The sequence below is a fragment of the Cibotium barometz genome, chromosome 46, assembly GCF_041138505.1.
Source record: "Cibotium barometz isolate CiBa-2024 chromosome 46, ASM4113850v1, whole genome shotgun sequence".
Lineage (NCBI taxonomy): Eukaryota > Viridiplantae > Streptophyta > Polypodiopsida > Cyatheales > Cibotiaceae > Cibotium > Cibotium barometz.
Genome location: NC_141091.1, coordinates 22490084 through 22517975, shown reverse-complemented (window position 1 = coordinate 22517975; position 27892 = coordinate 22490084). Strand labels below are relative to the sequence as shown.

General features: G+C 45.7%; 2 protein-coding genes across 4 annotated transcripts; both read left to right on the top strand.

Moving 5' to 3' along the window:
• Nucleotides 1–27352, top strand: LOC147612003 (uncharacterized). Of its 3 annotated transcripts, none has more exons than XR_015263622.1 (3): nt 1–213; nt 22530–22787; nt 26900–27352. XR_015263622.1 is itself a non-coding variant. In XM_086783859.1 (3 exons), exons 1-3 carry the CDS (start codon nt 45–47, stop codon nt 27001–27003), a joined length of 360 nt encoding a protein of 119 aa, XP_086639985.1. In that variant the 5' UTR covers nt 10–44; the 3' UTR covers nt 27004–27352. The 3 variants fall into 3 exon arrangements, 2 of the variants coding, with proteins under 2 accessions (XP_086639985.1, XP_086639986.1); XM_086783859.1 differs by lacking the exon at nt 22530–22787 and adding an exon at nt 16359–16445 and having other exon boundaries at nt 10–213; XM_086783860.1 differs by lacking the exon at nt 22530–22787 and having other exon boundaries at nt 23–213.
• Nucleotides 4002–14914, top strand: LOC147612004 (uncharacterized). The gene is made up of 2 exons (XM_086783861.1): nt 4002–9355; nt 14488–14914. Exons 1-2 carry the CDS (start codon nt 9286–9288, stop codon nt 14751–14753), a joined length of 336 nt encoding a protein of 111 aa, XP_086639987.1. The 5' UTR covers nt 4002–9285; the 3' UTR covers nt 14754–14914.
• Nucleotides 27353–27892: the final 540 nt, after the last annotated feature.

The following is a 27892-nucleotide window of genomic DNA, read 5'->3' as shown; positions in this document are numbered from 1 at the left end:
TGATTTGTTCCTGTGTTGCACGAGCAGTATATTTTCTTCTCACCATGAGCAATGGCAGTGCCAGCAACGGCGGTGCCAAGAACGGCGGCGGCGGCGGCAAGCCCTTCTCCCGCTTGGATCACTTCCTCTACAGCGGCGACAAAAAGCACGTCGTAGCAGGCATCCTCATCGTTGCGGCCATCGGCGCCATCCCCTGGCTCCTCTTCACCCGAGGTCAGTCCGTCTCTGCTTCCCCTGGATGCCGAAATTTGCAATGAAATATACCAAAAAAATTTGTCAATAAAATGCACAAATACAAATTAAAAATATGTTTGTGTCGGTCTGCGAGAAAAATTAGGCCTTTGTTGTGTATGCAACTCCGAACTCGCGAATTCTACGCTTGAAGGTCTCAAAATTTCTGAATTTCGGAAATAAATACCTTCAATCTTTTTAAAACTAATAAGAATTACTTCCGATTTTTAGAAATAAGGGTTTTCACCATTTTGAAAAAAACTTATTTTCACACTGGTATGTATGTATGTGTGTGTGTGAGAGAGAGAGAGAGAGAGAGAGAGAGGTTTGACACCTCCAAATGGTCTATGTAACCACATACACAGGTATTGTAAATATGTCACTGGGCGTCTATGTTGTTGTGAATGTATCTAGAGAAGGTCCATAGCTTTCCTTCATTGTCTTCCACAAAACATAGCACATCAATATAATGATGAGTTCATACTAAAATAAATCTAATGTTATTGTCCACAAACTTAGTTGGACATGGCCATTATTATCTACGCATACATTGCTAGTCTAGTGGCCACACACTAATGCTATCCATCGGTTCCCGATGAGGTTACATTCTTAAAACTCTTCCTCAAGCTCACCATGTCCATCACATGTACTCCAAGTCTGTCTTTGAAGTACTCAAGTGGTTTGGGAAAGATGTCTGCTACCTGCTCTTTAGTCTTTATATATGTCAAATGTATATGACCATCCAACACTTTCTCCCTGATGAAATGATAGTGGACCTCTATGTGTTTGGTGCTCGCATGATAAACCAGAGTACTAGCCAACTGAATACTGCTCATGTTACCACAATGTATGATAACATCTCTATCACGATGCTGTCCCAAATCACCAAATAACTTTTTCAGCCATACCACCTCACATGTAGCCATAGCTGCTCCTCTATACTCTGCCTCTGTGCTAGATAAAGCAATTGTGGGTTGCTTCTTGTTGCTTCAACTCACTGCAACACTTCCCATGCTAAATGCATACCTACTAGTAGATCTCGTGTCATAGCACTACCTGTCCAATCTCCATCTATGTAGCCATCTACCATCACATCCTTTCCATGCTTAGAGAATAAACCATAATGGACAATGTTCTTTACATATCTCATGACCCACCTAACAGTATCCAACTGCAGCCTTTTGGGACTCTGCATAAATTGACTAACTAGTCCCACTGCATATATAAATTTGGTCTAGTAATGGTCAAGTAAATCAAGCTGCCGACTATCTTCGTGTATATAGTAATATCAGCGAACTCATGAGTCATTACTAAGATCAGCCCTTAGCTTTATGTTTAGCTTCAATGGTGTCGCCATAGGCTTGTATCCAGTCGTGCCATGCTTTGCCAATATATCCAAGGCATATTGCCTTTGCACCAACCAAATACCATGTGATATCGTGATAACTTCAATGCTAAGAAAGAATCTCAGCTCTTCCAAATCTTTCATGTCAAACTGGCTGCTTAATGATACCGTCACATTGGCAATGTCATTCCCACAATCATCTGTGACTATCATCACTTAACACGTTTGTATTGGGCTAAAAAGCTGCCCAACCCTTTGCTCCTTGCCTACACTAGGAATGCCCGACACATCCACAAGGTGCAGTGGTATCTCAATGGCCCAGCAAAAAGTTCGGAGCTTAAGAGTCATGCATGTAGCTTGGGTTCTCAGCCACAAGTGCTAGGGACAGTCTAGGCGAGTCCAGGTCCAGGTCCAGGTAGTAGGTAGCAAGATCTGTGTTTTCCAAGGACCAAAAGAGAATTGGGAGCACAAGATCAAGACCCCTATCTTTTGGATGTACGAGTTTCAAAAGTAAGAATTCAAGTGGGTTGATTGTTTCTGGAGGTGTTGTGAGAACTAACTGGACAACATCAAAGCAAGGTCCAAGCCAAAAAAGTAGCATTGGCAAATGCAAACAATGTTGACAAAGGCACAGTAGTGATGATACAGGCTACAATAGAGGCTCCACCCCATCTTAGAGTGGACCCCCAATTGCCAAGAGAAGGTTGTAGAACTCTTTTGCATCGCCAGGGAAGCAAACAATCACATGGAATTAGACCACAAATGCCTTGGGTTTCAAGAATTTGAATTTGGAAGATCAAAGTCATAGGGATACTGACGACATGGATGGAACAATTTGGATGCTGCACACTGAAGTCAACTGAGTGACGGTTCTGTCCAATTCTACAGCGTCAATGCGCAAGTTCAAGAACCAATCTTGGAGGTCCAACGGAACCCAAAGTCGGCTGCAAACCAATAGTCCAGAGTCAAAAATTTCATTTTCCAAGTTCACTCTAGTGGCAAAACAAGGTGTTTCACATGTCATTGGTTTTAGTGGAATTAGCAGAGCAAGATTCACGGTTGGAAGGAAAGCCTAGAGAGACGATGCAGTGTCTACCCCTGGTAATCAAACGATGCAGCATTTATACTTGGTCCTCAAGAAAGGAGTTGTTTTCTCCATTTTTCAGTTTGGATAGTCGAATTTCTAGAATCAGGAGCAACAAGCTACACTAATCAAATCACAATGAGATTTCTATTGAATGGGATGTTATGTCCTTTGCCACCGTGCAGCCAAAACCCATTAAATAATGAAAGGACACAAGGTAGGAGTGGATGTGTTATGTATCTAGCACTAACCCTTAGGGTTAGGGACTAATCCAACAAGGTTAGGGGAGCCCTGGCATTAGGTAATCCATGCGGATTCATGTGGCTAAGGTTCAGATTTAATAAATCCAAGGCTATTGGCTAGTTATGATCGAACTATTATTTATAGTAGCAATAAGCAAAATATAAGTGAGTCTTGGATTATTATTGATTCATTGTCGTTTGGAGTTGGACGAAGAGGCCTACTCCTGCCATGAACATGGCGGATCAAAGGTAGTCTTACCGAGGGCCCTTGTGGGCAGGCACTAGTGGTATGGTGGGAGTGGAACCTTAGCCCCTGGCTCGAGGGTGGTTGTGGATGCAACCTATGGTTGGGTGGTGAGCTTGTCTGCGCCTTTCTATGTTGTTTGTACTAACCTTGTTTGGCCTGTGAATTAGGCTTAAATGCTGGAGGGATCTTACAGGATGATCTGAGTGGAGGTGAAGCAAAGGTGAATTATGTTTGTGAGTGCTCCAAATTCAACAGAAGGGGATGTCACAGGCACCAATTAATTTGGTGGCATGTGGACATAATCTGCCATTTTAGAGAGAGGTTTGGGGCAGTTTTGAGCCGCCTAGGCATGTGTAAACTAGCCTTGGCCTAGATGACAAACCTAATATTGCATGCAGGACCATCTATGTTTTGGCATCAATGCTACATGCTGATGCGGAGGCATGTGGATTGTGTGCTGATTAACACTAATTAAGATGCACAAACTGAATACACACATGAGAGTGGAAGATTCACTTGGCATGTGGATTGTGTGTTGATTAACACTAATTAGGATGCACAAACTGAACACACACAAGAGTGGAAGATTCACCTAACCTATTATATAACTGCATGAATAATCATGAATATTTATGATGATAACTCAGATCTGGACTCCTATCTGATGTGCATTTGAGCTCAAATACATAAGGCTGATCGTACTTGTTGCTCCAATGCTGCAATTTGCTGTTCTGGGGTTGAATCTGTTAGTAATTTCTTCTCTCTATTGGCTGCTTCAGAAAGTCTTGTAGAGGATGTTTTGCATGGGGAGTTAGGGGTTCTATATGTAGGGAAATTCCTTGTCCAGTTAACTCATGTTGATTAGCCTTTTGCAAGCCCAAAAATAATGCCATAAATGTCACTTAACATGTTTATACTGGCCTAAAAAGTTGTTCAACCCTTGCCCCCTTGGCCCTAGGTTTAGGGTTAGGGTTTGCACATATATAAGCCTAAGCTATGGGGGATCCAAGAGATCCATGGAGAGAGAGAGAGAGAGAGAGAGAGAGAGAGAGAGAGAGAGAGAGAGAGAGAGTATTGCACGACTCAATGATGTGATTGATTCACCAGTACAATGCTTTTGTAGGCTTGCAACCTTTATCTTTTGACTCGTACAAATATCACTCTAATAAGTTGATGCCACATGGCACGCTTACCCTATCCACTTATAAGAGTGTGCTCACACACTACTAGAACAATAACCTTTTTAGGGGCTGTTCATACACGTACATACGGACACACAAAGAGGGGTTCACACTTATGAGGTGGACACACACACGAGGCTCCAAATCCCAACAACCCGCGAAGGTGGAGATGCTTAAGAAGAGCTTCAATAGCCATGGTGATTTGGGCTTGAAATTGCAAAAGAACGTAGTGTGTTAACACCAGAAACCCTCTCGTTAGGCCTAATAGAAGAGCTTGACCACTCATGATTGTGCCTACATGAGTCTACCCAAAGACAACCCCCTTGGCTCTAAGTAGGGGTAATGGAGCCTTTTATAGAAATAAGGCTTTACAACAACAAACTAGAATTATTTATCATATTTTAGGAGAGTACTTGGGCCGAGAACCCTCGACTCAAAACACAAAAAGGAGGGAAAAGGAAAATTTTGGAAGTTAACAAACTTCCCCTTGTACGTCGTTGAAGAATGACCTCTTTTGGTGATGTTTCCATGCCACTGTGGGAACTTCAATTTGATGTAGGAGGCTTCAATTTGTAAAAGCCCCAAAATGATTGTGAATGTGGGACTTCTAATCCAATGATTTTCACATCATTTCTAACAAAGCTCTAAATATATGATTGTTGATTTACAGGTAGAAGTTGCAACGGCAACATCGTATTGATGACGTAAGTGCTCGGTGGGTTGAAGACAATGATGAGCAGGTAATGGGCGACGAAGATGAGCAGCTATGTCAGCTACAGACTATGTTACAGTTGGTTGAGAGCGGAGGTGGGCTAGTGTAGGCGGGTAGGGGAAGGCGATTGAGAGAATGGTTGAAGGCAGCATGTCACGATCCTGTGTTTTTCTCTGGACAGTATGCAAGTGTGCACGGGGACATGGTGGACAGTGTGAATGGCATCAGATTGGAGTTAAAAAGGAAGCCCATGTGTGGACAACCCCAAGTGTGAAGGGGGCAAAGAGACTTTAATTAAAAAGGTTTTATAACCTTTGGTGGCCAAAAATTAAAGTTAATAAGGTTTTAACACCTTGGGAGGCCCGCCCCTAGGTAATTTTTAGAGGCTACCCTACTTTTGGGGGAGGGGCACGCCTCCTTCTCTCTCTGGCTTTTTGGGAGAGGTGGTGCAAGTTTCATGCGTGGAGGAGAGGAGAGCTTGGTCGACTGGTTGCTGCTGGTGATTGGCTGCGCACAGATTTGCCCCATCAGACAGGCCGTACAGTACTGGCCGTACAGACCTAAAGACTGCAGGCCGTACAGAGCAGGTGAGGGTTGTGGATGCAGGCGGCGCTGACGACCAGAGTGCAGACGGCTGGCAGTTGCAGATTCAGGTGGTGCAGGCAGGTACAATTGATAGCTGTAGGTACAATCCACGTGGCAGCTGTACGACTGCAGGTACAGGTGTACGGACAGGTACAGCTGGTTGCCATGCGTGTGCTTTTTGGCTCGTGGAAACAGGTGTGCAGGCAGCGGTGGACAGAATAATGCATGCTTTTCTCCACGCACAAGGGAAATTGTAGGCGGCTGCTGGACAAGACGGTAAGCGCTTTTCTCCACACGCCTTTGGAAGGCTGGTTGGGAAGTTTACTGTTGGGCTGTGCTGCAGAGTGCAGAGGCGCAACCTAGTACTTGTTTACACATGCTTTTAGGAGATTAAAGTCGGCTGCTGTGCTGCACTACAGGGCAGAGACACAGGCCTACTTCTCTCTCTCTTTCTTTGGCCGATGCAGGATTGGTTGGCTGCTGTGTGGCTGAGTATACAGGCCCGTTGGGGACTGTTTTGAGACTATTTATGGGCTGTTTTTGTTTGGCTGCAAATTCAGCTATGTACTTGGGTTTTTGGCTGCAAGTACGAGTCACTTGGTTATGTTTCTTGGCATGGGAGTGATGCAAGCTCGCATGGCTGCGTGCTCATGGAGCAGATTGTTTTCTTCTTGCTAGAAAGGAACAGAGGGACCTACAGATATGGGCATCTCTATGTTGCCAGATGTTTCATGAGGGAACAGGTAACTTGATGTATGCCGTTGTTGACACTGCTGTTGAATGGTGCCATGAATGGTTCTGTATGGAAACAGGACAAAAGTTTCAAAGGGAAACAGGCCTAAGGGTTTCATGTGGAAACAGGTCGTAGGTTTCTTGAGGAAACATGTTTTTGGGTTTCTCCAGGAGATAGGTCACATGCAGGCAGAAGGTACAGGAATGGACACATGTTTGGTACAGCCTTGCTACTGATTGGACAGGGAATCCATGACAGAGATGGATAGTACCCTTGGAAGGTAGAGAGGGTTGGTATAGGTGTGTCGACTGTATGGTATGCTGTGCTGTGATACGAGTTCTCTTCTGAGAGTCAGTTTGGGAGTCTGTGTTGTGATGCAGAAGCACTGGATGTGTCAGGGTGTGATGCTGTTCATAGTGTGAGAGGCTATGGATGGTTGTGGCAGCCCTGATCATGGGAGAAAGCTTTTGTATGCAGACTCAATGTGAGTGTCTTTCGATGTGAACAATGGCTGGACTTATTTGTGGATGCCGAGTGGACAAGAAGCCATGATGCAAGTTCTTTGCAGGCTTCTGGGGTTCTACTGTGACGGTTGAGTTTCCAGCCTTATTGTAATCAAAGCTCTTAATTTCAATTAAAGAAATACCGCAAGGGGTGCCACTGCGTTTTGGGGCCAATCGGTTGAATGTTGTTTGCAGGAGCACTTTAGCTTCCCCTGTTTGTTTTCCTTTTCTAGGTCCTAAATGGCGTTGAAGTGTTTTATGTGTGAGTGTTTGTTTCACCGTCTGTCAGGCCGGTTTCAAGGTTCCGTTTGCCGGGACACATCGTCAACTTTCTCAAGAAGGCGAGTCCGTGGTTGCTTTGGTCGGGACAATCGCCAACTTTCCTAAGGGGGCGAGCTCGTGGTTGTCTCATGAGAGTCACATTAAAAGCTTCAACATGTGGAAAGTGAAAAGGAAGTGCAGGATTGTGTGTCTTTGCCTATATGAGGTGAAGAGCAAGAGCTTAACATGAAGCTCAGGAGAAAAGACACTAAGGACAAGAAGTAGTCAGCCAGGAGAACAAGAAGCAGTTGAAGTGTTATGGTGCAAAACATTCGACAGTTTGTCACTGGTCGTATCTTCATAGAGGCTTCATGGGTTCGGAAGACAGTTTCTTTCTATGTTTAGCAGTGGTGATCTACTATGCTTCATCGAGGACTTGTGCTTACCACTTGGGTGGAGTGCAAGCAGGTTTTGGGTGCCTGAGGATGTATCAGATGAGGCTCAGACGGAATCGGAGGAACTTGACGAGGTTCTTATTCCCGAGTAGATAGAAGAGCTGTTCATTGATGGATGCGAAGTGGATGGAGGAGGTTCACTGATGGATGCGAAGTGGATGGAGGAGGGTGACTTAGCAGATTCACCTCAGGATTTGCAGCTTTATCTTGATGCCTTTGAGTTGGAGTCGACTCTTGTTACGGCTCATTCAGGTTTAGCAGAGCATAGGTTTGGAGCATTGCCTGATCCTCAAGAGGGGGGTAGCACCTCCGCTTCCTTGTTACAGACAGGCTCAGTTGTCATCTAGGAGTCGCTTGGTGACATCTTTGTATTCACCCGAAGGTACTGAGGCTGACAGTACATCGGCTTATGGGACTTCTATGATCTTGTGTACTAGTCACATGAGATGATGGTTGAGTATGGTTCACAGTCGCGCGCACCTTGAACTATAACTGCAACTATGGATAACTCTATGGAGGGCATAAGTCTTGCGAGCGGTCCTAGAGTTGGTTTGGTTCATCTATGGATTGAACTCTATTTGTGCATGTATGCATACACTTTCTGAGGTATTATTGTATTTTGGTGCCATTGGATCCTGGTACCATTGAGAATACATTGGGTAATACTCTGGATTGTGTCGTGAGATGCATGTATGTTGGTATGATACATCAAGTGCTTTATTATGTTCATGGATGCACCACTGGGTGAGACTCTTGCGGGATGCCCATGAGACATATGTGGGAAGTACTTAGTGGATGTAGTGTTTGGATGCATTGAGTGCTTTCATATGCTTATGTTGTACTATCAGTCGTGGGTCCTTCGGGATGCCCATGGGCGTAAGGCTTGCGAGCAGCCCTTAGACTGTTACTTTAGAGTAGGTAGAGCAACTTGAGGAGCATATTGTTTCCGAATGCATGTGTGTGTCATGCATATGTGTGCCATATGTAGAATGATACATGGTTTGGTTTTTGGCTAACATAGTTAACGTGTTTCCATTTGGTTTTAGACTTTTGCTGTAGGTTCTGAAGGAACAAGCAAGAGTGGTTGACGTGACAGTGTGGCCTATTGTGCAGGATGATTGTTTTATCACCCAGATGCATTGGAGGGCCATTGCTTTTGTCGTATGGGGCGTCTTTGCTCATAAGATGCCTTACTGTGCCATTGAGTGCAATCGAGGATGCTTGCTATTTTTTTAGAGGGGGGTATGTCACGACCCTGTGTTTTTCTCTGGACAGTATGCAGGTGTGCACAGGGACATGGTGGACAGTGTGAATGGCATCAGATTGGAGTTAAAAAGGAAGCCCATGTGTGGACAACCCCAAGTGTGAAGGGGGCAAAGAGACTTTAATTAAAAAGGTTTTATAACCTTTGGTGGCCAAAAATTAAAGTTAATAAGGTTTTAAAACCTTGGGAGGCCCCTAGGTAATTTTTAGAGGCTACCCTACTCTTGGGGGAGGGGCACGCCTCTTTCTCTCTCGCTTTTTGGGAGAGGTGGTGCAAGTTTCATGCGTGGAGGAGAGGAGAGCTTGGTCGACTGGTTGCTACTGCTGGTGATTGGCTGCGCACAGATTAGCCCCATCAGACAGGCCGTACAGTACTGGCCGTATAGACCTAAAGACAGCAGGCCATAAAGAGCAGGTGACGGCTGTGCATGTAGGCGGCGCTGATGACCGGAGTGCAGACGGCTGGCAGTTGCAGATTCAGGCGGCGCAGGCAGGTACAATCGATAGCTGCAGGTACTGTTACCATATTATAGTAGTGATGTGTGTGAACACACTTAGGACCGCCGGGGCACTTTTTCCCTCACTAGGAGGTTTTTTCCCCCGTGCATTGTATATACGCCCATAATCTTCTAGGGCTTGTGATCTTTCATTTTTGGCACTCATAATACACTACTGTGTTGTGCTCAAGCTTCCTCATCTTCTTGAAGTTGTGTGTGCATTCCTGCAACCCTAATTCCAACAATTGGTATCAGAGCAGGCTTCCTCCTCCCGGGCAGCATCACCGGCACCTGCCGCTTCATCTCCTCCGATTGCGACGAGGTTTCACGAGCGACTGCAGGTTAGTATATGCCGTGGGATAGCCCATAGGGCTTGGTCATTTCAGATTTTTGATCTGAGGTCATTTCGCCCTCCGTTTTTGCATTCCAAGTACTGCGCAGGCAAAATCGTCCTACTGTGCAGATTTTCTGTCAAGATTAAAATCTGCAGGACAGGTGCCCATTCGTCTGTTTTGGGCTGTGCTACAAAGCACAGGTTGATTTTATACAGGTTTACCTCTTACAGACAGCATTTACATCTAGTAGTACAGTCATTGGCCATGGCTGACAACAATGATGTATTCCGCATGTTGGCTGCTGAGGATAAGTTGGATGGCACCAACTATCCATTATGGGCATATATGATGCGACATGTATTGGTAGCAAAGGGGTTATGGAACATTGTGCAGGGTATTGATGCACGTCCTATTGTGGCTGGGAATGCTGCAAACACATCAGAAACAGGTACTGTTGATGATGGTGCAGGCACAAGTGCTGTAGCAGCTGTTCGAGAACCACCACTTTCAGCAGAGCAGATTCGTTGGGATGGTAGAGATGCGCAGGCTCATGCCTTGATTGCGCTGTCTGTAAAACGTACCATTATCCCACATATTCGCTCCTGCAGGACTTCTAAGGATGCTTGGGATGTACTTGCCACATTGTATCAGGCAAGAAATGAGGCTCGTGTTGCTTATCTCCGAAAACAGTTGGAGAGTGAGCATATGAACGAAGGTGATTCTATGGATAGCTTTTTGACAAAGATCAAGGATTTCAAAGAGCAGCTCATTTCTGCAGATGAAATCCTGTCAGACAGTTCACTTGTGCAGACTGTTTTGAATGGTCTACCAGATTCTTATCAGGGTTTTGCTTCCACTCTTCGCTTGATGATGAAAGGCAATCCCAATGCCTTATCATTTGAGGAGTTAGTTTCTGTTTTGCTGCAAGAAGACCAGTCAAGGCAAAACAGGAATATTATGCGTGTCGCAGATCAAGCTTTTGTTGCTAGTCAGAGAAGCGGGAAAGGTAAAGCTGGCTTTTCTTCTAGTAAGCAGAAATCTGCAAATGCTGCGCAACCAAAGAAGGAAGACAAAGATGAGAAGAAGGGTGACAAACAGAAGACATTTTGCAAGTACTGTAAGGGAAATGATCATGTCATCAAAGCGTGTCCTAAGCTGGCTGCGAAAGAGGCTAAGAAGAAAGAGGCTGGTATGGCTGTTGCAGATGCCTCTCCTTCTAACAATGAATCTGCTAATGTTGTGCTAGATACAGAATGGGCATTCAATGCGCAGTGCAGTTATGACCCATCTTTGCATGACACATGTATGTCTGCAGTAGATTCAGATGTATGGTATTTTGACAGTGGTGCCACTAAGCATATCACCTCGCAGCGCAGTTTATTCACTTTCCTTGAGTCTGCTCCCACAGGGAATACTGTCACTTGTGCCAATAACTCCTCTTATCCCGTTAAAGGAGTTGGACAGATTGTGCTGAATGTTGCAAATGGCAACACCTTTACACTTTTTGATGCATTGTATGTGCCAGGGATCAAAAAGAATCTGCTGTCAGTCTCCGCATTTGCCAAAACAGGTTTGGTTGTAAAATTTGTGGATGACAGATGTACTGTTCATGATCTCTCTTGTGGTGACATCATTGTAGCATCTGGTTCACTATGTCGAGGGCTGTATAAGCTCAATATGGATGGCAAATGTGTAGAGGATTCAGCATGTGCTATTATGGATACGCAGGCTATTTCAAATGCAAAACTGTGGCATGCACGTTTTGGTCATCTGAATTTTGCAAGTTTGCTGCGCCTGCAGAAATCTGAAATGGTGTCTTCTTTGCCTAAGCTTGAGGCACCTGTCAAGCATGTTTGTGAGGGCTGCATATTGGGTAAAATGCAGCGTGCTTCCTTTCCCAAAGATGGATCAGTGAGAGCTGAACGCAGATTGCAGCTTGTTCACAGTGATGTTTGTGGTCCCATGCAAACTCCATCATTTGGAAACTACCTTTACTTCGTGACTTTCATTGATGATTTTACCAGGCATGCATGGGTATATCCTTTGAAGGCAAAGTCCGAAGTGTTTTTGTGCTTCAAACAGTTTTTGGTTATGGCTGAAAATGTGTCAGAAAGTAAGATGGGCACCCTCCGTTCAGATCGAGGGGGGGAGTATATGTCTTCAGAATTTAATGCATTTCTGGCTGAGCGTGGGATAAAACACCAATGTACAGTGCCGTATACACCACAGCAAAATGGTGTGGCTGAGAGAAAAAACAGGTCTCTCATGGAAATGGCAAGATGTATGGTTAAGAGTCAAAGTCTACCACATGGTTTTTGGCTTGAGGCTGTCATGTGTGCCACTTATGTACTAAACAGGTGTCCCACCAAAGCATTACAGGTTGTCACTCCATATGAGGCTTGGCATGGCCGCAAGCCATCTGTTGGCCATTTACGTGTTTTTGGTTGCCTGGCATATGCATTAGTGCCTGTGCAACATCGCAGAAAATTGGATGACAAAGCTGTCAAATGTATTTTTGTTGGATATAGTGCTGAGAGCAAAGGCTATCGTTTGTATCATCCACAGACAAAGCGCATTTTGGTTAGCCGTGATGTTGTATTTGTGGAAGATGCAGTTCAGCCCTTGGTTTCATGTACTAAGGAGACAGATATCAGCTCACGTGATGTCTATGATACATTGTTGCCTCTTTTCAGTGGTGCACAGTCAAGTGCAATACCTCATGAGGCAGTTTTTCAGCCTATGCAGGTTTTAAATGATGGCACAGATCAGCCTATATCTGATGCAGATGTGCATGATGCACTTGACGATGAGAGACAAGAGATTGAGGGCTCTAGGAATATGCCTAGATGGCTGGTGCAGACTTTGCGTGACAGCAAGTTGGATGCCCCTTTGACTAGTCGCACTCGTTCTGGCTCTCATGGTGCCTCTTATGCGTCAGATTGTTATGCATTGGCTGTTTCTAGTATGTGCGATGACAGTGAGCCTGTTTCATTTGATGAGGCACAAAGTTCAGAAAATTGGATGGCTGCTATGCAAGCAGAATACGATGCTATTATGAAGAATAGTACATGGTCTTTATGTGACTTGCCCCCTGGCAAGAAGGCCATTGGCACTAAGTGGGTATACAAATTGAAGCGTAAGCCTGATGGCACAGTGGATCGCCATAAGGCTAGGCTTGTTGCAAAAGGTTATGCTCAAGAGAAGGGCATTGATTTTGATGAGACTTTTGCTCCCACATGTCGTATGACCACTGTTCGTAGCATCTGTGCATTAGCAGCTCATAATGGTTGGAATGTACATCAGCTGGACATAAAGACTGCGTTCTTAAATGGAGATTTGCATGAGGAGGTGTATGTATCGCAGCCTCGTGGTTTTGTTCAAAGAGGGCAGGAAAACAAAGTGTGCAGGTTAAAAAAGGCTTTATATGGTTTAAAGCAAGCTCCACGAGCTTGGTATGAAAAAATACATGCTTATTTGACTGCACATGGGTTTCAGAATAGTCCAACAGAAAGCACTTTGTATGTTAAACGTGTGGATGGTGTACATCTAATCATTGCTCTCTATGTCGATGACATGCTGCTCACAGGACCAAATGAGAGTCATATTGCTGATTTTAAGGCTGATTTGAATGCCTCTTTTGAGATGTCAGATTTGGGGCATTTGCATCATTATTTGGGGATACAATTTAAGCAGTGTGATGGAGGTATTGCTTTGTGTCAGACAAAGTATATTGAAACATTGTTGCGGAGATTTGGCCTTGAAGACTGCAAGCCTATTGCTACTCCAATGGAGACAGGTTTGAAGTTGAGTCTTCATGATGCTGGAGATCACTTTGATGTCACACTCTATCAGACAGCTGTTGGTTGCCTCATTTATGTATGCATTACGAGGCCAGACATTCAGTTTGCAGTCTCACAGGTGAGCAGATTTATGCATAGCCCAGGCATTAAGCATTGGCAGGCAGTGAAGCGTATCTTTCGCTATTTGAGTGGTACTCGGCATCTTGGGTTGTTTTATCCCAAGGGGGGATCATTGCCGCCAGATTTACATGCTTTTTCAGATTCTGACTGGGCTGGTTGTTATGACACACGCGTGTCCACGAGTGGTTTTTGCTTCATGCTTGGAAGCTCATGCATATCATGGTTGAGCAAGAAGCAGCCTACTGTGGCCACTTCTAGTTGTGAAGCTGAGTACAGGGCAGCTTTCACAGCTACGGTTGAGTGTGTGTGGCTCAGACGCCTTATGGCTGATTTGGGTGTTGGGCAGCCATCTGCCACCACCATCTTCACTGACAGTCAGAGCGCATTGGCAGTTGCGCGGAACCCAGTGTTCCATGCTCGTACGAAGCACATTGAGGTGCACTACCATTATGTCAGGGAGAGACTCTCTGCAGGAGAGATCAGTTTGGCTTATGTGCCAACACAGGATAACCTTGCAGACCTTTTCACAAAGGCTCTGCCTCGTGAGAAGTTCGAAGCTTTTCGCAAAGCTTTGGGCTTACTCCCTTTTGTGGATTCATCCACATAGCTAGACACTTCCCTATACATGAGTGCTAGCTCTTGTTCACCGCATCACTCCAGGGGGGATTTGTTACCATATTATAGTAGTGATGTGTGTGAACACACTTAGGACCGCCGGGGCACTTTTTCCCTCACTAGGAGGTTTTTTCCCCCGTGCATTGTATATACGCCCATAATCTTCTAGGGCTTGTGATCTTTCATTTTTGGCACTCATAATACACTACTGTGTTGTGCTCAAGCTTCCTCATCTTCTTGAAGTTGTGTGTGCATTCCTGCAACCCTAATTCCAACAGGTACAATCCACGTGGCAGCTGTACGACTGCAGGTACAAGTGTACGGACAGGTACAGCTGGTTGCCATGCGTGTGCTTTTTGGCTCGTGGAAACAGGTCTGCAGCAGGCAGCGCTGGACAGAACAGTGCATGCTTTTCTCCACGCACAAGGGAAACTATAGGCGGCTGCTGGACAAGACGGTAAGCGCTTTTCTCCACACGCCTTTGGAAGGCTGGTCGGGAAGTTTACAGTTGGGTTGTGCTGCAGAGTGCAGAAGCGCAACCTAGTACTTGTTTACACATCCTTTTAGGAGATTAAAGTCGGCTGCTGTGCTGCACTACAGGGCAGAGACACAGGCCTACTTCTCTCTCTCTTTCTTTGGCCGATGCAGGATTGGTTGGCTGCTGTGTGGCTGAGTATACAGGCCCGTTGGGGACTATTTTGAGACTGTTTATGGGCTGTTTTTGTTTGGCTACAAATTCAGCTATGTACTTGGGTTTTTGATTGCAAGTACAGGTCACTTGGTTATGTTTCTTGGCATGGGAGTGATGCAAGCTCGCATGGCTGTGTGCTCATGGAGCAGATTGTTTTCTTCCTGCTAGAAAGGAACAGAGGGACCTACAGATATGGGCATCTCTATGTTGCCAGATGTTTCATGAGGGAACAGGTAATTTGATGTATGCCGTTGTTGGCACTGCTGTTGAATGGTGCCATGAATGGTTCTGTATGGAAACAGGACAAAAGTTTCAAAGGGAAACAGGCCTAAGGGTTTCATGTGGAAACAGGTCGTAGGTTTCTGGAGGAAACATGTTTTTGGGTTTCTCCAGGAGATAGGTCACATGCAGGCAGAAGGTACATGAATGGACACATGTTTGGTACAGCCTTGCTACTGATTGGACAAGGAATCCATGACAGAGATGGATAGTACCCTTGGAAGGTAGAGAGGGTTGGTACAGGTGTGTCGACTGTATGGTATGCTATGCTGTGATACGAGTTCTCTTCTGAGAGTCAGTTTGGGAGTCTGTGTTGTGATGCAGAAGCACTGGATGTGTTAGGGTGTGATGCTGTTCATAGTGTGAGAGGCTATGGATGGTTGTGGCAGCCCTGATCATGGGAGAAAGCTTCTGTATGCAGACTCAATGTGAGAGAGTCTTTCGATGTGAACAATGGCTGGACTTGTTTGTGGATGCCGAGTGGACAAGAAGCCATGATGCAGGTTCTTTGCAAGCTTCAGGAGTTCTATTGTGACGGTGCTGAGTTTCTAGCCTTATTGTAATCAAAGCTCTTAATTTCAATTAAAGAAATACCGCAAGGGGCGCCACTGCGTTTTGGGGCCAATCGGTGTCCGTGTATTGTTTGTAGGAGCACTTTAGCTCCCCTTGTTGGTTTTCCTTTTCTAGGTCCTAAATGGCGTTGAAGTGTTTTATGTGCGAGTGTTTGTTTCACCGCCCGTCAGGCCGGTTTCACGGCAAGTAGAAGCAAAGGAGAGACTTGGAGCAGCCAACAATGATCCAACACTTGAGCAAAATGATGAATGAATTAAATGGCAAAAAGCATGTTCTTATATACAGCACAAATAGCCGAGTTGGCCAGTAGAAGAAACCCACGATTGGTGAAGCCTAAAAAATTTGGAAAAAAGTACCCATGACTGAGTAAAATACATCAGTTAAATATGGTGCATAAATGGGATAAAGACCCGGCCACTAGTGCCGCTGGCTGGGCGGCGGGGGAGAGGTTGAGACAGGTGGCGACGACACATTGAAAGTGGGGCCAGCAGCGCGCATAGAGATTTAGGTCAAAGCAGAGAGAGAGAGAGAGAGAGAGAGAGAGAGAGAGAGAGAGAGAGAGAGAGAGAGAGTGTGTGTCACGACCCTGTGTTTTTCTCTGGACAGTATGCAGGTGTGCACGGGGACATGGTGGACAGTGTGAATGGCATCGGTTTGGAAGTCAAAAAGGACTCAAGGCTTCTTTAAAAAAAGGTCTCTTTTTCACAACCCCATGTGGGGGGAGGGGACGAAAGATTTTAAAAACCTCTAAAAACCCCATATGCTATTATTGGGGCCACGTATGTGCTTTTTCTAAGAAGGGATTGGTGGGCTGCTTTAGGCGCCTCTCTTTTGGTGGAAAAACAGGGGGATTGCACAGGCGTTTGGGCTTTTTCTCACTCTCTCACTTGGAGAAGGGCGAGCAGATGGCATGCCAGCTAGGCGCCTTTTGATTGGTGAAAAAGCAGAGCGGTGGACTGCAGAAAACAGAGCGCCTCTTGATGGCTGGACAGCACTCACACGCGGGACAACACTTACACGCTGGCTGGCTGGACAGCCTGGACTGCAGAAAGCAGAGGGCTGGATGCACTTCTCTATTGGCTGAACAGCAGGAGTCGGGCTGCAGCAGAGAAGTGTGTGTGTGTTCTTCCTGGTCGGGCTGAGGTAGCCAGGAGGATGCACTTTCTCTTTCCCTCTCTTGCTTCCTATGAAATGCCCAGCAGCACTGGTGCTTTTTGGAGGGGGCGTGTTTTGCAGAAGATAGGGGGCTGGTTTCTCTGGACATACAGGTGGCCAGGGGGCTGGTTTTTCTGGACATACAGGCGGACAGGGGCTGGTTTCTCATGAACATAGACATCATGTCGATGGCGTTCAACTGATGAAACTTTCAGCTTCTCTTTGCTTTGGTTCGGGACTGTTTTGGAAAGGGTTTATGGACTGTTTCGTGGCAGTGCATGTCTCTACGAACATGAGCAATTCCGGGACTGTTCTGAGACCATTCGAGGACTGTTTATGGGCTGTTTTTGGTTGGCTGCAAATTCAGCTATGTGCTTGGGTTTCCGGCTGCAAGTAGAGGTCACTTGGATGTGTTTCTTGGCATGGGAGTGATGTAAGCTTGCATGGCTGCATGCTCATGGAGCAGCTTGTTTTCTTTGGGCATCTCTATGTTTCTAGATGTTTCATGAGGGAACAGGTAACTAGATGTATGCCGTTGTTGGCACTGTAAAACGGAAGGGGCAACTGAACACGGAAAATCTAATCAATCATGAAATCTGAACATGGCAGATAAAACAAGATGACATTTCTGCATAGTACACCACACTAGGGGCCAGAAGATGGGCTGAACCCCCCCCCCCCCCCTCTTATGGTAAGATTACCAAAAAGGAGTCTGCTTCCAATACAACTTATGCGGGTGCCCAGGGTTCACCACTGGCTGCACCTGTTTCTTCCAATACAATATGAAAACAAGAAAAACATCACAACAACTGAATTTGCTGACAATTTCAGCACAACAACTGAATTTGCTTGACAATTTCAGCACAAGTGAGCATTCCCGGCATCAAGCACATGCAAGACAACTATGGACAGCCCATAGCACTCCCACATCAGCCCGGGACAACTCAACATCATCATCTTCCTCTTGTCTGGCTCATAGAGCAAGTCGACCAGCCCTCAATAGCCACAGAAGAAAGCGACCAGCAGTTGTGCATAAGCCTGCAAACCTCCGGTCGGAAGGAAAACTGTCTAGAAGCCCACAACCAGCTCTTCCTCCCTGTTTTTAACCTCTGTCCAGCCTCTATTCTAGCTGTAAATCCCACCGGCCAGCAGTGGAGAACATGCAGAAGGAGTCGGCCAGCTTCTCCCATGCATTCGGTGAACTTTAGTCGCGATGGATGGCTGTAGAAACTTGCCAACAGGCTGAAAACTAGTCGACCAGCCCTCATGCACTCTTGAAAAGCATGGGCCCTCTTCAATATGGAGTTTTTGTTAATATTGGAGGCTCCCCTGCTGAAAATAGCCCACACGTGTGCTTTTCTGGTCCAGAAAGGGGCGCCTACATGAAGGGAGTCCAAATAATGTCCAGTGCCCGGTCTTTGGCCGCCACGTGTATCAAATGAGTCCTTCTCAATGTGTACTCACTTATAAGTTGTCCGGTCACTTATAAGTGAGTGTGAACCTACACCCATAATTATTAACATGTGAACTCATAAAGCTGTAAATTGAGTATACCACCTGCAAAACACATGTAGACCACCTGTTAGTCCCAAACAGGTATGCACATACACGTCCACAGGGTGCCCAAGCGTCCCCGGCTCCATGGACAACACAGGCAGAAATCTCAAGCATTGTCCAGGCAAACAAGACAAGTCATCCAAAGATAAAATCAAAGTCATGTACACACATGAGTGCAATTATATTGGAAGAAACACCCATGTGCTCAGTTGTATCCGAACAGTGCGAACAGGTACTCTGCAGGTCTGGAAGTCGTATTGGGCACAGCAGGTACAATCGAAGCAGGTACAGTACTGAAAACTGGTACTGAACAGGTACAGAACACCAAATACTGCAGGTCGCCTGTACTGACAGCTGTACGGCTTGTCTGCGCAGGTGTGAACAGAAGCGCTGTCTGTGTACGGAGCAGGCAGTGCTGGGCGGTGCTGGGCGAGCAGGTACACGTCAGCTGCTGTCGACTGTATGCAGGTACAGTACGGGTACTGAAGGCGGCACTGACTTGTACGGAAGCACAGATGTATGGAGCAGTACTGTCCTGCGCAGGTGTGTACGGACTGGTGAAGGTACACTGTACGGAGCTGTGCGACTGTACCTTCAGTTGATGGAAACAAGCGATAACATATACGGAGCAGGGCAGTATGAAAGGTAGTGATACCAAGTACGGGCAGGGCAAGGGCAAGCCTTCAGAGCTCTGATACCAAATGAAGGCAATGAAGGTGTTAGGGTTAGGGTTTGGAGATGCTGCAAACAAGCGTGGAAAACAACAGAGAGGGAGAACACGACTTCAGTATAATGCTTGATGAAAAGTGAAGTACAATAGCCACATAATAGTGACCCTAAAGATATGTGTTCACATGTCCGGCCATAAAATGTGCCGGGTGGACCAAAACACCTATAAACTGCATATAAGTGAAACTGAGCTAAACTGGGGAAAAAACCTCCACTAACTGAAGTAAAAAGTGCCCCAGTAATCTACTGATGATCACTAGCACTCCTCTGGGTGCATACACAGCGTAAAACCCAACATGCTTTAGATGCCTCTCTTTTGGTGGAACAACAGGGGGATTGCACAGGCGTTTGGGCTTTTTCTCGCTCTCTCACTTGGAGAAGGGCGAGCAGATGGCATGGCAGCTAGGCACCTTTTGATTGGTGAAAAAGCAGAGCGCTGGACTGCAGAAAACAGAGCGCCTCTTGATGGCTGGACAGCACTCACACGCGGGACAGCACTTACATGCTGGCTGGCTGGACTGCAGAAAGCAGAGGGCTGGATGCACTTTTCTATTGGCTGAACAGCAGGAGTCGGGCTGCAGCAGAGAAGTGTGTGTGTGTTCTTCCTGGTTGGGCTGAGGTAACCAGGAGGATGCACTTTCTCTTTCCCTCTCTTGCTTGCTATGAAATGCCCAGCAGCACTGGTACTTTTTGGAGGGGGCGTGTTTTGTAGAAGATAGGGGGCTGGTTTCTCTGGGCACACAGGTGGACAGGGGGCTGGTTTCTCTGGACAAAAGGCGGACAGGGGCTGGTTTCTCATGAACATAGACATCATGTCGATGGCGTTCAACTGATGGAACTTTCAGCTTCTCTTTGCTTTGGTTCGGGACTGTTTTGGAAAGGGTTTATGGACTGTTTTGTGGCAGTGCATGTCTCTACGAACATGAGCAATTCCGGGACTGTTTTGAGACCATTTGAGGACTGTTTATGGGCTGTTTTTGGTTGGCTGCAAATTCAGCTATGTGCTTGGGTTTCCGGCTGCAAGTACAGGTCACTTGGATGTGTTTCTTGGCATGGGAGTGATGTAAGCTCGCATGGCTGCATGCTCATGGAGCAGATTGTTTTCTTCCTGTTGGAAAGGAACAGAGGGACCTACAGTTATGGGCATCTCTATGTTTCCAGATGTTTCATGAGGGAACAGGTAACTAGATGTATGCCGTTGTTGGCACTGTTGTTGAAAGGTGTTGTGAATGGTTCTGTATGGAAACAGGACAAAGGTTTCAAAGGGAAACATGCCTAAGGGTTTCACGTGGAAATAGGTCGTAGGTTTCTGGAGGAAACATGTTTATGGTTCTCCAGGAGATAGGTCACATGCATGCAGAAGGTACATGAATGAACACATGTTTGGTACAGCCTTGCTACTGATTGGATAGGGGGGACAGGGAATCCATGACAGAGATGGATAGTACCCTTGGCAGGTAGAGAGGGTTGGTACAGGTGTGTCGATTGTATGGTATGCTATGCTGTGATGCGAGTTCTCTTTTGGGAGACAGTTTGGGAGTCTGTTGTGTGATGTAGAAGCACTAGATGTGTCAGGGTGTGATGCTGTTCATAGGTTGAGAGGCTATGGATGGTTGTGGCAACCCTGATCATGGGAGAAATGTGTCGGTCTTTTGATGTGAACAATGGCTGGACTTGTTTGTGGATGCCGAGTGGATATGAAGCCATGATGCAGGGTCTTTGCAGGCTTCAGGAGTTCTACTGTGACGGTTGAGTTTCCAGCCTTATTGTAATCAAAGCTCTTGTAATCAATTAAAGAAATACTGCAAGGGGCGCCACTGGGTTTTGGGGCCAATCAGTGTGCGTGTACTGTTTGTTGCAGGAGCACTCTAGCTGCGCTGTTTGTTATCCTTTTCTTGGTGTTGAAGTGTTTTGTGTGCAAGTTTGTTTTTGCACCGCCCTTTGGTTTTGTTTGAAGATTGAGGCCGATTTAGAGAGAGAGAGAGAGAGAGAGAGAGAGAGAGAGAGAGAGAGAGAGAGAGGGTGGCGTCACTGATGGGCGATAGGCTGAAACCTGAAAAATGGCTCTGATACCATTTTTAGGTTTAGGGTTACGGTTTGCACATGTACAAGCCGAAGCTATGGGGGATCAAAGAGATCCATGGTGTGAGTGTGGGGGGGCTCGGGGGGGGAGAGAGAGAGAGAGATTGATACAAGTACATTGCTTTTGTAGGCTTGCAGCCTTACCTTTTGACCCATACAAATATTACACTCTAGTAAGTTAATGACACATAGCACACTTATCCTATTCACTTATAAGAGTTTGTTAACACACTACTAGAACAATAACCCTTTTAGAGCTGTTCATGCACACATATAAACACACAAAGAGGGAGGGGACTGTCACCATTTGGTCCATGTCCATTTATGGAGCCACTTCTATGGGACTGTCACTTCATAGAGTGGCCAGATTTGTGCCATGTTCACATGGGGCTAGGCCAATGTCCCATGTGAAAGGGCCAGTCTTTTGGTGTCACATGGACGGGAGCCAGATTAGTGCCACCCGTGTGGGTGTGACCAGTGTTGCGTCACATGGATAGGAACCAGTTTCGTGCCACCTGTGTGTGTGACTTGGTTCGTGCTGTATGGACGGGAGCCTGTTGGTGCCACCCGTGTATGGTCAGGATGGTGTCTTACTTATGGGACTGTCACTCCATAGGAAGACTAGGACATATTTTTATATTTCTGTCGTGTCAGTTTTGTGCCCGACAGGAACTTCTTGTACAAGTTTCATGAAAGGGAGATTTTGTCCATTACATGTGCACATGCATTTATGCCTGCATGCATAAATTTGTTTTTGCATGACTTGTTTGCGTATGTTTGCTTGTTATGCCGTGCCAGTACACTGGACAGGGATGCCCCTAGTGTACCATGGAATGCTGTTTGCTGACTCGTTGGTGTGCATGTGAACAGGTGGTAAGTATTACCATTTTTCTCTTTTTAAAATGTAAAATTTATAAGTTATGGCCAACTTTAATATTTATAAGCCCATGTGTTCACACACATTTAAACTAGGGGCTGGACATTATTATATTAGGGTGCCCATGAGCATTTTAAATACCATTTTAATATGGTGTACCCTTATTAAAAACATTTGGATAAACTCTTGCACGAGTTAGTATAGAAAAAAATCACACGTGGGAAGCTGGTTGCTCATTTCCTCTCATCGCCTGCTATTCTCTCCCTTGTTCTCCATCGCCTACCACTTCTAGGGCTAGTTTTGTTGCATTTTTCTCATCGCCTGCTTTCCATGGATTGTACCTGCTGCTGAAAACCCACATGTGTGCTGAAAATCAGGTTGTACTTGCTGCCCACGTGGATTGTACCTGCTGAAAATCAGCTTATACTTGCTGTCCTGTTGGATTGTACCTGATTGTACTCGCTGTCCTACTGGACTATACCTGTTGCTGAAAACGCACACGTGTGTTGAATCTTAACTGTACTTGCTGAAATCGGATGGTACCTGCTGTTGAATTTCACACGTGTGTTATATTTGGATTGTACCGGCTGAATCTGGATTGTACTTGTTGTACCAGATTATACTTGTTGTACCAGGTATCCTCATGTTTTCTTATTTGTGTAAATCTGAAATTTGTTAATTTAAATTCAGAGAAATCTTTAAGTTTTGTGCAAAGCAAGAACAAAGCATGTATTTGCTGACCATGCTCAAGAAGTTCTTCCTGGTGTAGTTAGTATTTTTCCTTGAGTGGTGGTGCTAACCGCGCCCTCAGGGCCTCTGAGAGCTAGTGAAGGCTAGACACACCAAGGAATTTGGGAGCAAAGCTTATTGGGGAGAACCAGGCCATGTTCCCTCCGCGGTGTACCCCTTGGCCTGTGTTAGTACGGGCGTGCCTGTTGTTGCACGGTCCCGGAAGACCAGTGAAAGGCAGGTGTGCACCCAATGAAGGTGGGAATGAGCTTGTGATTTGAGACTTCTCCGACCAACACATCTTCATCGACTTGAACCAATTTGTTTGAGTTGTATTCACTCCCTCCGTGGAGAAATCTGGCCTTTTTGGCCTGTGACACTTGTACAAATAAATAATATAAATGTATTGAGGGGGGGGGGGGGGGGAGGACCCTTTCTGGCCCGAGTGCTGGTGTCATGTGTATTTTGGTATTTTTCAGTTTTAATGTTGCTAATGTTGTTTTCCATTGTTAACTGTAGTTAAGTGTTCTAAATATGTGTATTGTCTTCCGATCTGTAGGTCTCCTGTAGGGAGCGGGCACATTGGTATCAGAGCCCGGTCGTCTCTCTTTCCAAGAGGAGACACGGAGTTTTGAGATCGGAAGCAAGTACGAACACTTGACTCAATGGACAGCCAGGGCAATCCATTGGAAGTTCCGAATTCGAGGGGCCAATCAATTGCTTCACGGGATTCCGATGCATTGCATGGAAGGCATAAACCTCTTGAGAGAGTCTTTGACAGTGCATTGATGGGACAACCATCACGTGGTAAAGAGTCCATGGAGGAGGAAGAGCCCAATGCATTGAGAGCTGAGTTGGAGCACATGAAGAGGCTCTTGCAGGCAAAAGAGCAAGAGCTGAAATTCTTGCATGAAGACCCCTATGTACAAAGTGTCATAGAAGCCAAGAAAGCTGATGCTATGGTGGACATGACTTTTGAGTCCATGGCTCGAGAAGTGGGCAAGAAGCCAAGGGAGTTGGCACTCTCTTATCTTATCCGAAAGGGTGACCTAAAAGAGGGAGAGGATGGATACCTTATGTTCAAGAATCCACCCCGTTTGAAGCATGGAGACCCAGCCTCTCAAAGGTTGAGATCATATTTGCGTAGAAGTATCGGTCACTTCTCGCCATGCATCCGCTCCTCATGGCACAAGAGGAAATAGATTCATGCATGCTGAAGGCCATATGGATTCCAAGTATGCACATCATGGGGACAGTGGTCGGCATGCAAGCCAAAAGACATTGCCTATTGAGTTGTCTCGTGGCGAGACAAGGCATCTTTCATCGAGGTCACATGCAGTGGGGCCACAAGAAACAAAGACCCATGTCACTTTGCTTAGTGGAACACCTAAGATTGTCCATGAAGCTCATGCAGAGAGAGCTTCCCCATTGGACAAGGACAAGAGAAAGCGGCAAGAACTTGAGCCTCAAGCCAAAAAGCTCAAGGAGTTCAAGGCAGGGGACATGTTAGTGAAGTTTGATGCCTATCATGGGAAATTTGATGCCTCTAAGGTGCTTGCTTTTGTGGCTCAGTTTGATATTGCATTTAGTGAAGAGAGGACTTCAGTGAGAAGTCCAAAATCCGTCAGGCAAGCATGTTTTTGAAGGGGACAGCCGCCCATTGGTGGATCGCTGAAAAGACCACCAAAGACCCCATATGCACTTGGAAAGAGTTCAAGGACAGATTTTATGCCCAATTCTTGCCTCCAAATGCAGAGCATCACTCACCCTAAAGTGGGATAGACTTGACAAAAAGGATAATGAGAGTGTGTAGCAGTATGTGAGCAAATTTTGAAAAATTTTGCTCGAGGTTTTACTCCTTTCATGCAACTCTTGGAGGATGAAAAGAAAAGAAAGTTTTGTTCCGGGTTTGCTTTAGCCTATTGTTCGGGCATCGAATTTCACCCGAAACACACACAGCATGAAGCAAGTCACACACGGGTGGCACGAAACTGGTTCCCATCCATGTGATGCAGCACTGGTCACACATGGGTAAAGCCCTCCAAAAGAGGCTCGTAGTCCTTGGATCTCTATCCCCGATGATGGACTTTGGCATACCATGATGCTTGAATATGTGAGCAAGAAAAAGCTTCACCATATGATCAACTTTAATGGTTTTCTTGACAGGCAAGAAATGAGCTTGCTTGCTAAACCTGTCCACAATGGTCCAAATAGCATCATTTCCATGTTGGGATCTATGCAAATCTATAATGAAGTCCATAGTAATGCTTTCCCATGGCTGCGAGGGAATAGGCAATGGCCGAAGCAAACCTGGAGGCTTTTGCCTATCAAATTTTGCCTTTTGGCAAGTAATACATGCACGTACATATGCCTCAATGTCTTTACGCATGCTTGGCCAAAAGAAATCTCTCAATCATGCCTGTAGTAGGCAGATGTTAGCATTATTCATCTCCTAGGTGTATGCCCATTTTGTCGTGTCAGGGACGCCCAGTTTGTTCCCAGGCAGCACCTATTTTTCCCTCATGCTACGGTTCTTGGTTGTGGGTTGGCCACCCATTTGATCTCCCTTATTTTCCCATTTTATGCTAGTCGGTTTGTCATGAGGGTGTTGGCCATGTATGTAGGCTGCTATATATGGTCCGGTGATTCTCTCCCCTCATTCCCTCACGAGAGCCCTCACGGGCCGAGTCCTCCCTCACAAGAGTATGTCATCACGTCCTCACTTACGGGGACCACCCCACGGTAGGGACATACATGTACACTTCATCTTCATTTTTATGCAGATTGTTTTTTCTCTCTTCTCTCTGTGCCGTTGTCTCGTTCCTTGCTTTCCGCTGCGCACTTTGACATGGTATCAAAGCTGATCCTGGCGGTTTTCTGGAGCTGATCCTGGCGTTTTCTGCTGGAGGATGGAGAAGGAGAAGATCTGCGTTTTTGGTGCTATTGTTCGCATGCAAAAGGGCGGCTGCTGAGGCTGTGTTTTTTACTGGAGGTTTGGACCTGATTTGGCAGGGCTTCTCAACCCTGCAGCGTATTTGGAGGGTGCACTCAGAGGCGGCTGTTGTCCTACACGGGGATTGAAGAGGCGGAGTCTTGTGGGGATGCTTTGGCGGGGGTACATGCAGGTACCCTCGCTGCGCATGTCCCACCCACCCTACTTCATGCCACAAAGGCAGCTCATCCCGTAGGGTCTTGAACAGTTTCTTGAGAGTACAGGTTTACCAGAGATTGATGTGGGTAATGTCATTCCATGGCAGACAGGTACTTGCACAGTTTCCAGATACAGGTTCAGGTTCCAAAATTTGCGACAGGTTGTAGCAACAGTTTGGAGATGTGATGCATGGCCTCGGAGTTTTCTCACGTAGAGGATGCAGGTAGATGTCTCTGAGATTTCTCGGGATGCTAGAACCAGGTACAGAATTAGCAGAGAAAGGAGCATCTTCAAAGCCTTGCAAGTCAGACTCTGATGATTTAAGGGGAAGATCCTGGATTGATAGGTGCAACGCACACTCTAACCTCATCAACCATGCACTTTCTTAGCTTGTCACCAATGCAACAGCCAAGGCTTGCACTGAAGCATGGGACGAAATGTTAGATGCATTTGGGCTGGTCACCTTGTCAAGGATTGCAATGTACCAAAAGGGCATAAACCATTGTGGAGGTGACAGTTCCAGGTATGCCTATTTAAGTTTGTCTATCCATGACATGCAGTTAAGCTACGGAACCTGCTTAGCAGTCCAACCACTCAATAAAAATCTAGCTTTGTTCCTTGGCCGCATCGCCTACGGGTGGATAATTAAGCGCCTACGGGCGGTGGAAAATCAGTAACTATGGGAGAATATTGGGCCTGAGGCCAGTCAAAAAAAAAATAAATCTAGCTTTGTTTCTTGCTTGCAAGAGAAGCATAATAAGCATGTGTATTTAGGAAACGGACGTAGCGGTAAAGGTACAAGAGTCTGAGAGGATGATAGAAAGCTTGGACTACTTTCTTATGTAATTCTGATGTTTACTTTGACAGATGCAAAACACCAATCCCATGAGGATTATGTGGACAAGGCAGAGAAAGCAAGACAAGCAGAAAAAGCGCGGCAAGCGAGATTGTCATCATCTTCTGCATCTTAATAGGAATTAGTAATCATTTTTTTGAAGCAAGTTGCAGTGAGGTGACATAGTGAGGCATATGCTTGGAATTTCCCTAGTGTCCAGACAATACTGACCCTGGTTTCACAGCACTGTATTTTCTGGATCAGAGCCCATTATACTGAATTCGTGATGTCAAACTAGAAATCACTAAGCTTTCACAAGCTTTACAATGGAACTGTTTACTTTTGACTAGGGCCATTTGCAGACCTTTGAGTATATGCTTCTATAGTTAAATCAAGTAAATCTTTTGTTCATTTGTGACTATTTGTAGATTAGAAGGATAAAAAGATTCTATATATGAAACTCTCTAATTGGAGGGTTGTTTGTACACAGACTAATTTTGAGGATGCAAGAGCACCAAAACTTATGTAAAGTTTTGCACCTTGTAGTAAAAATACAGTAGTAAAAAAACAGCTGGACTGGATGAAGAGAAATCCTTGTCATAATTCATGTACTCTGGAGCATGTGTTCAAGGAAGATTCCATATCTAGAAGAAAAAAAGTGTTGTTCATTGCTAGTTGCTACACATTATAGATAAAATGAAGATGTCTTTTTGGCTAAATCTATGTGGACTTAGTGGTGAATCATAGTAGAAGTGAAGCAGCCTACATGATATATGTCATGGTCGGCACCTTGTCAGGGTGATTCATCTATAGATTTGACCTTCATAGGCCTTCTTGCTGCTAACGGTGCCCGGTGATGAAGAATACCAAGAAGCATTTGTTCCCAAGTGCATCCTTGCTGCAGTGTGAGACAGGGCTTGACCTGAGAGATCCGCATAGTAGTCAATGTGGGACTCGGCCTTGCCGCCTGAGAGATCCACACAGGTTTGATGTCCCCTCGCTGAGTGTCTTGGGTGGTGCACACT

Excerpts from the sequence above, each read along its gene's own strand:
- LOC147612004 (XM_086783861.1), top strand. The coding sequence starts at position 9,286 with ATGACCGGAGTGCAGACGGCTGGCAGTTGCAGATTCAGGCGGCGCAGG. Across the intron at positions 9,356-14,487 it reads GGTACAATCGATAGCTGCAG|GTACAATCCACGTGGCAGCT; the intron begins GTACTGTTACCA and ends TAATTCCAACAG.
- LOC147612003 (XM_086783859.1), top strand. The coding sequence starts at position 45 with ATGAGCAATGGCAGTGCCAGCAACGGCGGTGCCAAGAACGGCGGCGGC. Across the intron at positions 214-16,358 it reads CTGGCTCCTCTTCACCCGAG|TATGCAGGTGTGCACGGGGA; the intron begins GTCAGTCCGTCT and ends TTCTCTGGACAG. Across the intron at positions 16,446-26,899 it reads CAAGGCTTCTTTAAAAAAAG|ATGCAAAACACCAATCCCAT; the intron begins GTCTCTTTTTCA and ends TTACTTTGACAG.